Source organism: Peromyscus californicus, unplaced genomic scaffold (assembly GCF_007827085.1).
Source record: "Peromyscus californicus insignis strain IS unplaced genomic scaffold, ASM782708v3 Scaffold_1__1_contigs__length_55948999, whole genome shotgun sequence".
Classification (NCBI taxonomy): Eukaryota; Metazoa; Chordata; class Mammalia; order Rodentia; family Cricetidae; genus Peromyscus; species Peromyscus californicus.
The window spans coordinates 15157845-15172106 of NW_026294492.1; the positions used below are offsets into that span (position 1 = coordinate 15157845).

The window sequence follows — 14262 nt, forward strand, 5'->3', positions numbered from 1 at the left end:
CAGTTAAAAAAGATAAACTGTGCACAGATCCACAGAAGACTCCCAATATCCAAACCAAGCTTTAAGAAAAAGAACAAAGCTGGAGGCATCACATCAACTGACGTCAACACACTACAAAGCTACAGTCATCTAACAGGATGGTAATGGCACAGAAGTTAATTAGGCCAATTAAACACAGTACGGCCAATGGACAATATACACTTGTATGAAAGTGTCCTTATGCAATACAACATCATGTACAATGAAACTTAAAAACAAGGACCCCTCCTCACGCTTGATTTTAAAAGACAGATGTCAAGAACACATACTGTGGAAAGGACACACTCTTTAGTAAATGGAATTGGGACAACTGGATACACATATGCAGATCAATGAAATCAAATACTCATCTCATTAGAAACTGAAAAAAAAAAAGGATTTAATGTAGATGTATCCAACCTTCTTATTAAATAAGAAACACAGAACCAATGCAAAGAAGAAAGCCAAGAGGTCAGAGCTAAGAGCTAAAACCTTACCCTTCCTCCTGCGGTGGTCCTACCTCTCCGAACCAGAGCTACCCCTGTGTTAAAGTCTTTATATAGAGTTCCTGTCCTGCCTTCTCATTGGTTGTAAACCCAACCACATGACCGCCTCCTCACAGCCTGTCTGTATAGGCCTCCAGGTTTTCCATGATTGGTATTAAGATTAAAGGCATGTGTATCCAATAATGGCTGTAACCCTGAACACACAGAGACTTACCCAGCTCTGCCTACCAAGTGCTGAAATTACAAGCGTACGCTACCACTGCCCTGCTTTCCTATGGCTTGCTAATAGCTCTGACCCCCAGGCAACTTTATTTATTAACATACAAATAACATTTTAATACAAATAAAATATCACCATAATTTAAGGTTTAACTGTAAGTCCTAAAACTAGAAAACTATTAGAAGGAAATGTGAGGGAAAGTCTCCATAAAGTTGGTCTGGACAAGAATTTCTTAGAGATGATTCCAGAAGCGTAGACAACTAAGGCCAAAAAACAAGGCAACAGGATTACATCCAATTAAAGAGCTCTATGCAGCAAGGGAACAGGATTACATCCTTTAAAGAGCTCTGTGCAAGAAGGGATAGCTTGTAATCAGTGAGACAGTCTCTAGGACAGGAGAAATTAGTTACAAATCATGCTTCTAATAAGGGATAAATATCCAAAGTAGATGAGGAATTCAACACATCAATAACCAGAAAACAAGTAACTTGATTAAAAAATGAAACAAGTGGCAGAGAGATGGTTTGGCAGTGAAAAAATCCCTGCTGCTTTCCCAGAAGACCAGAGCTTAATTTCCAGCACCCACGTCAGGAGGCTCACAACTCCTGCAATTCCAGCTCCAGAGGATCTGACGCCCTCTCTGACCTCAGCAGGCACCTGTACTCACATGCACATAAACACACAGACACATACACACATAATTAAAACTACAATAAATCTTTAAAAAAAGTAAGGTGCAGAGGACCATCTCCCTGCATTCAGACCATTGCTCTTTCTTTAGGAGAGCAAAACCAAACCCTACCCCTCTGTATTCTCAACACAAACACAAGTAAATATGATAGTGTATATCATGGACATTTCAAATGGTGACATTGGAAATATATATATATATATATATATATACATATATATGTATATATACACGTATATATATTTGAGACAGGGTTTCTCTGTGTATTTTTGGTGCTTATCCTGGAACTCACTCTGTAGGCCAGGCTGGCCTCGAACTCACAGAGACTATTTTTAGCTCTCCTGGTGACGTTATTATAGCTAACCAGTGCAATCAATTAATGAAAACAACCCGTCTTCCTAGAAATCTGATAACTGAGTCTTGTTTGGAAACTCACTGTTCACTTTTGTTTCAAGTTCATTCATTTCAAAATCAGACGCCTATGTGTACCATGTTGTCCTCAGAGATGTAGAGACTCTAAATGGTTAATTCAGTTTCTACCAAACTGAAAGTATCACCCAGATTCCACACTAGTTGTGTAATCCACAGTCCTTCAGGAACTCGGGGCTGATCAAATCAGCTGGCAGAAACAGGAAGCAATCCATTACTTTTACAAATGATCCTTTACTGTGACCCACGTGAAAACAAAACTGCATGCAAGGGAAACCAAACACACACGAGCAACCACGGGGTGTATCTGGTTGATCTCTATCGAAACAAACTGAGAATTAACGTGCGCTCCGAAATCATGGGAACGACCACAACAATAAGGAAGTTCCGATATTTGCTCTGAACGCCTCACTGCCTCGCAACAACACAAGAAGACCAGAGACTGTTTGTCACAACCAACACTCAGTGGATGGGACAAAGTCAGAGAAACTTCTGACTCTGGACACACGAGGCTGAAAGGCAGGAAGGAAGCAAATGATCCCCCCGCCCAAGACTCTTAGTCAGCATGAGCCCTTTGGACTGTTTGCCTCTAGGACACTGCATTCAGACAAGAGGGTTGGAGGTCCTCCCTCTCCCCAGGGATACCACAGTGGCTAGAGAAAACGCAAACACCACACACACACACACACACACACACACACACACACACACACACACAGCACACGAGGGAGTAACAGACTCTGAGGCGTCAGGGTACCTGCTTCACTTTTCAGCGAAGCTGACCCGCTAACAAAATACTCTCCCAACCAAACGGCACCTCAGCACCTTCGGTGCCCCGTTCTTCACTGGAAGAAATGACAAAGGGCACCAGACAGCTGAGGGGAGGTTGGATTGTAACAGGTCGAGGCAAACAAAACGTGAAAAGGTAAATTCAGAGAGTGGAGACAATGTAAGACAAAACTCCACAAATCTGCTGTCCTGAGATCCATGAAAGGAAAGATACTACAGAAAGAACACAGAAGAAGAAATTCCTTAGAAACTATTAGCATGGATGCCGAAATCAAAAAGTTCCATTAGCTGAACCAGAAAAATAACGATGTGAGAAATTATTTCTCTTCACATGGAACTAAAAAAGCAGAAGATGGACAGGGCATAAAAGAAATGAAGGGAATCTTTTCCGAAACTGTAACATGAATAATGAGAAATCTAGGGGACGGTATTCTCAGTATGTGAGTATGCCAGCGTCCACAGTAAAAGGGGTAAATATTCCACACATACAATCATAAGATGCAATATTGGGGATGAAGTGAAGGTTCCAAACTTCCCACAGAAAACCCTAATTGCCCAACAGAGACCCAGACTGCACACGTTTCATCAGACAGACAGACAGAATCTGAAGCCGGACTACAGCTGGTAATGGTGGTAATAGGTGGGGATGGGCAGTGGACTCCTGCTACATCTCCCTGCCAAGAGCAATTAGAAAATCAGGGAAACTATGGTTCAGAAGTCCCCACGCGTCCCCCCCCCCAAAAAAAAAAACCCCACAGTGCAGAGGACAGCCAAAGGGCCAAATCCCAGGAAAAGGGGAAACTTAGAGAGGAGTGAGTGCCCAAGTGTTGAAAAAGCTCCTGGAAATCTGATGGGGCCCAAGGAACGAAAGTTAGATGGTAAAGACGAGGTCCCCCAGGCTTCCGACGGCCTGTCACCAGGCTCAGGTGTCTCACTCGGCCATCAGTGTTCCTTCCTGGAACGTGGCAATCTTGCTTCGTGGAAGCCGACCCGGAACGCTCGCTCTCAAGGCGACCATGCATTCTTCTCGGGAGGTGTCCTTCACTTGGGGCCTCCCAGGCTTTTTCCACTTGAGGAACTGTTTAGTGGTCCTCGCTGCATATTGTCCACAGATTTTCCACACAAGCAAGAAACACCCTCCAGTGCTGCTAACTGGCCAAGGCCCTCCCTTCCTCAGAGACCACATTCGCATTTCTCGTCTCCAGGAAGAGCTACAGAGAGGAGCTTCTGGACGGAATGAACACCAGAAGGCAGTTTCAGGGAGTTCTGTGGATCTGTGTCGGCCCTCTTCTTCATCTCTGTCCTGACACGAATGTCCCAGCCACCGAGAATCCACAAGCTGAGCGTCTGTGGATGTCTATGGAGTGCCACTGTGCAAACTGTACTTTCCATGTCTGTAGCCGTCTAATTGCAAAGGAATGCACAAATACCGTATCCTGCCTTATAGGCCACTCACTCGTCTTCCAAGGTCTCTAGCTACCCTACCACTTCGACTCTCAGGGTAGAGTGAGATTTACATATGACTGTCTTTTTTTTTTTTTTTTTTTTTTCAAACGAGGCCTGTGTTAACTCAGCTGAATGAATGATACCAATCTCTACTTGTGGTTTTGTCAGGACTTCAGAAGCCAATGGTGAGGCAGACCACTGAAAGGTATACTTCCCAACCAATTCCGGTTACCTGGAGGCAGGGGAGGCATCGGTTGTACAACATAGAGTATCAGGGAAGAACGCTAAGAGGAGGCTAGACGGGGCAGAGGGGTGAAGAGTGGCAGGGTGAGAAGCCGGGGGAGCAGCTATTAACAAAGACGTTGATACACTGTGCTGTGACTGGCTTAGAAATGGGGCTCTCTGCAGAGAAATCATGCAGTGTGTCTCATGCTTTAATTCGCTCTTTATTCTTAATCTATTGCTACCTAACAAGCGATTAAAACCTTTGCAAATTAAAATAATACACACGTTATCTCAGTGGGTGTATGTAGGTCAGGAGTCCAGGTGTGGCTGAGCTGGGTCCTCTGCCTATGACCTCAGAGACTGCAATCAGGGTGTCAGTTGGGACAGGGACCTCACATGAGGCTTGATGGGGAAAGGGTCAAGGATCACTAAAGCTGTCAACAGGAGTCAGTTCCTTGCAGTGTAGGACTCATGGCTCTGTTCTTTCTTGGCTGTTGGCTCAAGGCTGCATTTAACTTCATGTTAGCATATAAGCAGGACAGCTAAGAGCATGGCAGTCATGATTTGGGAGCTGGTTAGTAGCCTAAAAGAAAAAGCCTGCTACAAACAAAAACCAAACATATTCAGGAGTACACCATCTCACTGAAGCATATGGTAAGCTAATGTAGAAGGAGAGGGAAAAATAAAGAAACTTCTTTCATTAATTGCTAATTTTACTTTTTCATTATGAAACATTTCAAAATTTCAAAAATTCTAAAGACAAATTTAAGGTATCTGATCTTTTCAGAAATAAAAATAATTCCTCCAGGCCCAGAAAGTGGCATCACAAAAAGTTAATGAAGACAAGATGTGCTCAGTCCGAGCCACTTCGCCTGTCTTATCTGTCCTTTTAAGCACACCTCACAGGGGGTTGGCAGGAAGTGGGAGGCTCTCTACCCGTGACAGTATAGACTTAGATCTGCGAAGCTCAGGAACCCCCAGATGAAGAATATTCGATAAAGCACCGAGTGCTGACATGCATGAAGAACGTTCTATTATAAACCCGTTTTCACTTCCTTGCAGCTTTCCAAAAAATTAGCCTTTTGTGGTGAAATTTTCCATGCTTAGTTTCAGCCCAAAGGTGATTATTTTGCAAAGTTCGAGAAAAATATATTAAATAGTTTTTGAGTTAAGAAAAGATGAAAAAAAAAAAAAGACCACATAAATTTTCCACTTTGAAAGCAGTTTCAGGATTTGCAAAAATATTCAGATAGCTAACAATAGCTGAAGTTGAAAAGTTGAAATCTTCCACGTGTCCAGTTTTCAACAAAGCAGTCTGAGTGATTCAGGGAAGACAGCACGTGTGCACACACGTAAACAAACACATTCAGGATCTGACAGGATTGCTCAGTGAGTAAAGGCACCTGCTGCCAAGGCTGATGACCCAAGTTCTACCCCTGTGACCCACACAGTGCAAGAGTGTGCTCACCCCTACAAGCTGACCTCTGACCTCCACATGTGTGCAGTGTGGGCATGTATGACCACACACATCTGCACATCCAGGCACACAGAATATATTAAAATGTAAAGAACATTTAAAAGACAAATATATACGGAGTCAGAGTCTAAGAAGTCACTGGAAGAACAGCCTTCTACTCTCAGACAAACTTCCCCTGAATAGATTTACCGTTCTCTAACACGCAAGTCTTTCACAAGTCAGAGTAGACATGGCTGACTATCTGATCACTGTGTTTTCTCACCCCAGGGCAATAGTGGGTCCCAGGGACACAAGTGTCCAATAACTACACTGCTCCTGTGGAATCCAGATCCTTCACTGTACTGTCCCATAGGCCCCCATCTCAGTTCTAAAAGTCTGATCCTGTTTGTAGTTCAATTTCTGCCCTTAGCCACGTCTCAATGCCAACTTATTTTACCTTCCGCCTCGACAACATTCGCACATGCTCTGATCCCTCCAAATTCTCCCCAAACTCCCTGCAGAGCAAACATTCACCCACTTCCCATCACAACTCCCCTTATGGCCTTGAAGAACTCAAGTATTGAAGAAACAACAGCAAACATCTTTACTGAAGTAAAAGGAGATGGAGAGATGGCTCAGTGGTTAGGAGTGCTAGCTGCTCTTGCAGAGGACCTGGACTGCATTTCCAGCAGGCAGGGCAGCTCACAAAGGACTGTAACTGGAGTCCCAGCAGATACGGCGCCCTCTTCTGGTCTCCCCTGGCAATACATGCATGTGGTATACAGATGCACAGGCAGGCAAAACACCGTATGCATAAAAATAAAAATGGGAAAATAAAATATATATATATGTTCCCTCGACCAGTTCCTTATTTCCTGTATTGCATTTTTCTCCTCATTGGTTGGCCTCTAGGTGAATATCTATCACTCAACATTCCGCAGCTTCCGTCTCTTATTTCACTAACGATGAACTCTCCAGGGTAACCTCCAATGTTAACTCCAGCAATTGATGCTTTCCACCTCCTTATCTCCTTAAGCAGCTGTCAGTTTACTTCAGCTACCCATTACTGTAGAGCGCTGCTCCCTCTCAGGACTCTGCAGGTGAGGAATTCCAGCAGGGCTCAGCTGGATGGCAGTGCGGCTCCCTGATCAGCTGGGCCACTGATGCAGCACTCAGTGGTCTAAAGGGATGCTTTGCCAAGTGCCTGGGGACCCCCTCATGTGGCCAGCCAGGCAATGCCAGAGCAGCTAGACCTTGAATATGGCAGCTGCCCACTGAGATGGAGGAAACAGAAGGTCCCAGACTTCTGAGGTCTGGACTTGGAAGTACCAGAACCTCAGGCCCGAGCACTGCAGTGACTTGTTGAAATAGGTCAGGTGCCCAGCCTCAATGCAAAGGGGAGAGGAAACGAACTCTACGTCTTGAGGGTGAATGACAGGGAGCCAGGGCTCTCCAGTCCTCCACACACTGCACCTCTGCTGACCTCCTTTCCCTTCTCACAGCTTCTGTGCTATACCAGTCTGGATGAATGATTTCCAAAACTTCTCCTTAACTCACAATTAGATATACATTCCAGACCGTAATCTGAGATAGCAGCACACACTTGTAATGAGAAACAAATGTCTCACAATAAATACCTATATTACAATAGAAATCCATGCTGTTCTAGTTTTTTATTTTCCCCTTGGTTTTTCGAGACAGGGTCTCTCTGTGTAGCTTTGCACCTTTCCTGGATCTCACTCTGTAGACCAGGCTGGCCTCGAACTCACAGAGATCCTCCTGGCTCTGCCTCCCGAGTGCTGGGATTAAAGGCATGCGCCACCACTGCCCGGCATGTTCTAGTGTTTTTAAAAGTGCTGTTTTGTCATTCACAAATGATTTTTTTCTCTCTGGAGAGCTTTAGACATCCCACACTCATGGGTCAAACACTGGTCATGTGACTTGCCCTGGACTGTGAGGAAGTAGGGTTACCTTCAGGAGACTTTAAAATGCAGCTCACCCCTTTCTATTCTCTCTAGGAAGCCAGAACATGTCAGACAGGGGCTACACGATGAGTCTGGATTCTGGAGTAAGACTGTCCAGAAAGAACTACACAGAGACAGCCTATCCTCAGAGGACTTGTATTACAGGCAAGAAACAAGCCTTTTTCCTCAGGCTTGTGCCCTGTGTGCCTGTTCAGCTGTGGCACAGCCTAGAGTCTTACCCATCCACGCTGGCAACCTACCGCAACCTCACAGGGTACACCGGTGGACTGTGGGTGATAGTCTGGAACACAAGTGTATTTTCTGCATCTTTCACTCTTTCTTCCTTCACAGCAAATGAATCAATTCCTCCAGTATACATACATCTATGGCCCCTTTATTGTAATCTCCACTGGGAATTATGCCTTTTATACTGCATTTCGTGGTGCTAACTTGGACCATTTATTACCTGGTTGTTTACTTTTTAGTATACTTTCCTCTTTGCTTCATTTTCTTCACTGAGAAATGAGTTTACTGCATGTCTGACATGATCCATGATCCTTCAGTGGCTTCTAGCCAAGCTATATTTGTCTGCCCCCAACTATTAGCCCAGGATCTGACCTCTGACAATCTCTTTAGATATATCACACGGCAACCCCAATGAACATGGTACCTGCTATTACTGTCTTCAGGGGCCCAGTGACAAAAGCGAATTCTTTCTTTTCCACAGTGCTTCACTGCATAGAGTGCACAGTGACTCCCACTCTCTGTCTTCTGGAACGTATACTTATAGAAGCCTGTGCAAATATCCTGGCTGTGAAGAAGTGCTCTGTTCAGAAACTCTGGCCAATGAAGCTGGTTTTGATCTTCTGAGCTGGAAGAAGGGTCTGCTCTCAACACACCCAGAACCTCTAGTTCTTCCCTACTTTACTTCTGCTTCTTATCACTAGATCTGGGGACAGGGCTCTGGCCATAGCTCCTACGACAGGAGTCATCTCCTCTTCCCTCCCTGAGGCTAGCATAACTACTGAACAGCGCACAGCAGAGCTACAGGCGGTTCTCACGGCACGGCTGACTTGTCGGGGCCGGGAAGGCACCGTATAGCGCAGATCATCACAGGGAGTCTGGACAGCTTCACAGCTGGCAGAATATCTGAGTTTATTCGGTTCTGTTATGGAGGAGATGCACTCCTGAATCGACAAGTTCAATATCTTAACTTGCATCCCAACTCTCAGCGAAGGTTTTCAAGCTGCTCAGTCACAGACATACATTTTAAGTCTAAAATTCAGACTGTGTGATACACTCAAAGAAAGAAACAGGAGCCCAGTGTGGTGGCTCACCCCGTAATCACCCCTGGAGAGGATCAAGCAGGAGGACTGCCTGGGTTACCTAAGGCCAAGGCTAGCAAGCCAGACCCTGTCAGAACAAAAATCAAAACACCCTGAAAAGAAAGACAAACAGAAACCAAAACAAGAAGAAGGAGGAGGAGGAGGAGGAGGAGGAGGAGGAGGAGGAGGAGGAGGAGGAGGAGGAGGAGGAGGAGAAGAAGAAGAAGAAGAAGAAGAAGAAGAAGAAGAAGAAGAAGAAGAAGAAGAAGAAGAAGAAAGGCTCTGAGCTCTCACAGCACCCATACACTTCCTTTGGTCAGTTTTACTCTGGTGTCTTTAGGAAAACACTGTTTGTCTTTACACATGGCATAACATGGCTGTCAGTTTCTTCTGCCCACAGTAGAGAGCAGGAACAATGGGTTTTAGGGAGAGAAATGGCTCCTAACATTAGGGGAGATGATGGAAAAACTATAACATAGACAGACAACACATTCCTGAAAACAATGCAAAATGTTCCTTAAACATGTTCAGGGTACAAGCAAAATCTCTGGACTACATTGTATTACAGCACAGCACCATGAGGATGACAGTTACTATTCCTGCTCTGAATCTACAAGGATTCTAAAAGTCGTCTCTGGTCCACAGACTGTGCTAAAGAAAACGAAGTAACCAACACATATGGACAAGGCTTTGCTGGGCCTGGACAAGCCTGCTTCACATTACCAAGTTTAAGCTATCTAGCAGTAACGGAAGACACTTATGTTCAGAAAAAGCAAGCTCTCTGCTACTGTGCATCTTCCCTAGGGAATGCCAATACCACAAGACAAATCCGTGACGGTCTGCTACCTCCCAGAGATGTTATCACCAAATGTGAAGCTTCTGAAATCACCTCACAATTCAGTCCACAGCCAGGTAGGTCCTAATCCTGACTTCCCGGACATGGCCAATGGGAAGGCTCCTTCTTGACATGCAGAGGGCTGATGCTGAGAAAGCAGGTTCTGGGTAACAGGGGAAGACTGCTACTCCTCACTGCTAGAGCACCTGCAGGTCTGCAACCCCTTCAGCTGACAGAAATGCAGGCATGCACACTGCAGGCACGCACCACAGTCTATCACCAAAGGACCATCAGACACCTTCCCAGACCCTCTTTATAAACACTGCTAACACAAGTGCATCCCACTTCAAGATTCAGCTCCAGATGAGGCAGAATCCTGATGAGGCCCCTTTCTCTTCCTTCTCAGTATAAAACAAAGATGACTGTTAATTTACTTCATCTCAGTTTGAACACCACGGGTCTAAAAACAATTCTGTTTATCATCCTAAGTCAGGGCAGCCACTACTTACCAGTCTTCCAATTAACTTGTTTAGAGAAAAAAAGATCCCTGTTCTGGATATTACTTTCCAAATATCTAACAACTTCTATTTCTATACTTTTATACATCAAACTTAATTGAAGAGGGAAACAAATAAAATATTGTAATTTCAGATTTTAAAAGGGGCAATTATGTTGTACTGAACAAAACTACAGGTCAGACAATATGTCTGCCATTATGCAATAAGTCTCTTCAAATGAGTTAAGAACAAAGCCGTCAATAATTACCCAAAGATACTGCAAAGAGCTGAACCAAAGGAGACCAAACCAACCAGCCAGTAAACTGCAAATGTACCCTCAAAATCTTATGGAAGTCAAAAATTCCAGTAAAAGTAACAGGAGAGATGGAAACACAAGTTTCTTATTATCACACTTCATATGTTATAAAACAGAACAGCTAACTTCGTTTTGGCAAAGTGATTAGGGATTGCAACACTCTGGCTTCCACAGACTCCCTTGATTGTCAAATGCATCTCCAATGGAGCATGTCATGTTCACTCCGGGCATGCAGGCACTGTGCTGTCTTAGAGACACTGAAATTTCAACACTTCAGCATGGATCACACCACCAGATTAACAGGCCCAGGTGTTTAATGGTTGAGAGGCGGGATGCAGGGGTGGAGAATTTCAACAATGCAGATAATTGAAACCAGATAAACCTTTTAAGATTTACTTATTTGTATGAGTGTTTTGCCTGCATGTATGTGCATATACCATGCACATGACTGGTGCCTGCAAAGGTCAGGAGAAGACGTCAGATCCCCTGGATCTAGAGTTACAGATGGTTGGGAGCTACCATGTGGGTTCTGGGAATTGAACCCAAATCCTCTGCAAGAGCTACAAACATTCTTAATGCTGAGCCATCTCTCTAGCCTCAGATAAAGCAACTGAATAATGAAAACACAAAATTGTACAGGTGACTTCTTTACCTCCCCAATGGTGCCTTGTATGTACAGTCATACACATTTTTCTAGTATAGACACTCGTGTCTTTGTGTGCCTCCTTCTGCGTGTATGTGGTATGGGTATGTGTTTCTATGGGCATGTATGTGTGTGCATGTGTATGCATGTACATGAGGAGGGCAGAGGTTAATGCTGGTGTCTTTCCCAACTCTGCTCCATCTTAGATTCGGAGACACTGTCACTGAGTTTGGAGTTCACTGACATGTTGAGGTTGGCAGATTAGTAAGCTCCCAAGATCTACTTTCTCTGCTCCCAGTTCACACCTGGCTTTTATGTAGGCCCAGGATATCCAAACTCAGGTCCTCATGCCTTAGAGCAGGGACTTTACTCACAGAGCCAGCTCTCCAGCCCCATGAAAGAGGAAGAAATACAGTTTCTCAGCTCTCTGAAACTCTAATCTAATCTACCTTTACACATGGATTATGTGATGCTCCTGTTTCTCCTCTTCCCCTCTGTCCATCCTTTCCCACCCCCCATCTTAATCCAAGTGTTCACAGGAGACTGCTGCTCTGGGAACAAACATGACTATTACCTTGTGAAAGGCTCCACAGTCTGGGACCTAGTAAAGCTGTGATCAGATTTCTGTCCAGAAACGGAGATACTAAATGTGCACCACTTTACACTACTAGTCTGGGGCAATTTAATACACAGCAGTGGGTAACCAATTCAGTAGTTAGCCTAATGATTGGGAGGAGTCTAGTGCTATTTCCATAACAACAATAATAGGTAGTACTTGCTTAGAATTATAAAATCCCAGGCAACCTCTTAATATTTTGCATAATTCCTCACAAAATCCTTGAAGAACACATAATTCTTTCTATTTGTTGATGGAAAAACTCAATGACTTGTCCAAGTCCACACAAACAAAAAATATTTGAGCCTAAGGGACCATCGAGAGCCAGCGCTCACAGGGACCATGTGGATAGAAGCACTCACATGTCCAATGGGCATGAGCAGATGGCAGCCGCATGTAGTGTGAGAGGGATTCAAGGACAGAACAAAGACTGTAAATCACATCAAGGCTGACATCAAAAGTAAAGCGGCTTCTGAATAAAATGCCTTATGAAGGGAAAAAACTACCACAATTGAGGAGAAGTAAGAGTTCAACAGAGTATGATCTTCAATTTATTGAGTTCACACTTAGACATAAAAATGTATTTTCTTATATCCAAAGGAGAAAATGAAAATCTATTTGGTACTAAAAGCCGGGAGGCTATAGTTGCACTCTCTCCAAGTGCTGGTTTGAGTGCTGAATGAAGCAAGCTGGCAGGAAAGGAGGCAAATTCCTAGTGGGATCCAAGACCCTGCTGGAGATATTTTCTCACATGGAGTGAAAAAATGCAGGGACAGGGCTGCTGAGAAGGCATCTCTTCCTCTGGCTTAGCTGTCTCATCCACGAGACTCCAGGCTCTTAGCTCAGAAACATGCCTTGTCCCCTGGGGTGTCCTCAAGATGGCACAAAAGTGATTTTATACCCATGCGAGCCAAATGAAGACATCAATTATTTAGTAAACTGTACCCACTCAATGGGTCATTTCATGATCCATGAGTTAAAGCACACTTTTAAGAGTCTTAAAGTGTTCACTCCCTTTGGGGGCACTTTAAGTTGGCCTTTGTGACTTCAGTGCCTCAATATATAGTACATGGTTGCACTTAAGAGCCAGTTGTCTGAGGCTGTGGGTGTAGCTCAGTGGAAGAGGCTTTCCCATCATGCACTGGGTCCTGAATCCATCCCCAGCATCATAACAACAAGCATAAAGACAGACAAATAAACAAAGTATTTGTGAATGAAAGGATGTACACGTGTCTCAAAAGGGCTAGCAAACTACAGAACAGAAAAGAATCTAAACTTATGATCACTTTGCATGTTCCACAAAGACAGGCATTTGTCTGTCAATGATGATGAAGACGATAACACATCATTTTGCTTCTTAAAAGAGATAGGAATAGTTTGTTACTTCAATTTTTGGGACCATCTGCATTCAGTGCCTGTGGAGGCCAGAGAGGGCATAGGATCCCTGACACTGTAGTATAGTCTGTTGAGAGCCACCATGTGGGTGCTGGGCATCACACATCACATCCTCTAGAAGAGCAATCAGTGCTTTTAACCACTGAGCCATCTCTCCAGCCCATGGATATTTTCAAAACACTCTTTCAATAAAGACAGAGTCCTTTCCATGCCACTGTTAGTAACTGTTCTTAAATATTGTTTCATAAAAGAGAGCAAGATAAATGTAACACTCCAACTCCAGAGAAGCCTAGATTCAAAGACATTCATTTGGAAAAATCTCTATCTTTCCACCATTATTCACTGGGACATTATGGGAATTTCTTAAGCACAGGTCTTTGGCAATAAAGAGACAAAGAGAAAGACAGCCACCGTGCATCCCTCCCTCTGCTCTACAAAAAAGCTAAGGGAAGATGAGGGTTTGGCAAGCGCACAATCAGGCACCCACAGTCACCGTCTAAGGCATACTTACAGACAGCTCAGGAGCATGCTTCATGACCCGAAGGGAAATGCAGCTGCCTATGGAATGGCCAATGAGTATAATCTTCACATCCTTTGGCACGTGAGCTCTCAGGAAGGCTATTTTGTGTTCTATTTGACCATTCAGACCATAGATGTCCTCAATTTCTTGAGCAATTGGCTCTAAAAGCAAAAGTATGAACATATTTTATTGAATAGGTAAACAAGTTTATCAAAGTAGAAAAAGTATCTACAAAAATGCCCAGACTCAAAGAAGTAACTTAGTGTTAAGCACTTACCATTTGTCCTAAGCCTGTAATACACTAGCTGCAGTATTAGACACTTAAATTACAGAAATCAGCCCTTACCGCACAATTGGAGAAGAAGCATTAT

The 14262-nt window shown here is 44.0% G+C and overlaps 1 protein-coding gene across 1 annotated transcript in view; it reads right to left on the reverse strand.

Annotated features, from left to right (window-relative positions):
• LOC128116057 (lipid droplet-associated hydrolase-like) overlaps positions 1 to 14262 on the reverse strand; it is a 46752-nt gene that overhangs the window by 25089 nt on the left and 7401 nt on the right. Inside the window, exons 3-4 of the mRNA XM_052747336.1 lie at positions 13883 to 14052; positions 8806 to 8931 (exon numbers count right to left, since the gene is read on the reverse strand). Coding sequence (XP_052603296.1) covers positions 8806 to 8931; positions 13883 to 14052 — 296 coding nt within the window. The remainder of the gene's footprint in view (positions 1 to 8805; positions 8932 to 13882; positions 14053 to 14262) is intronic.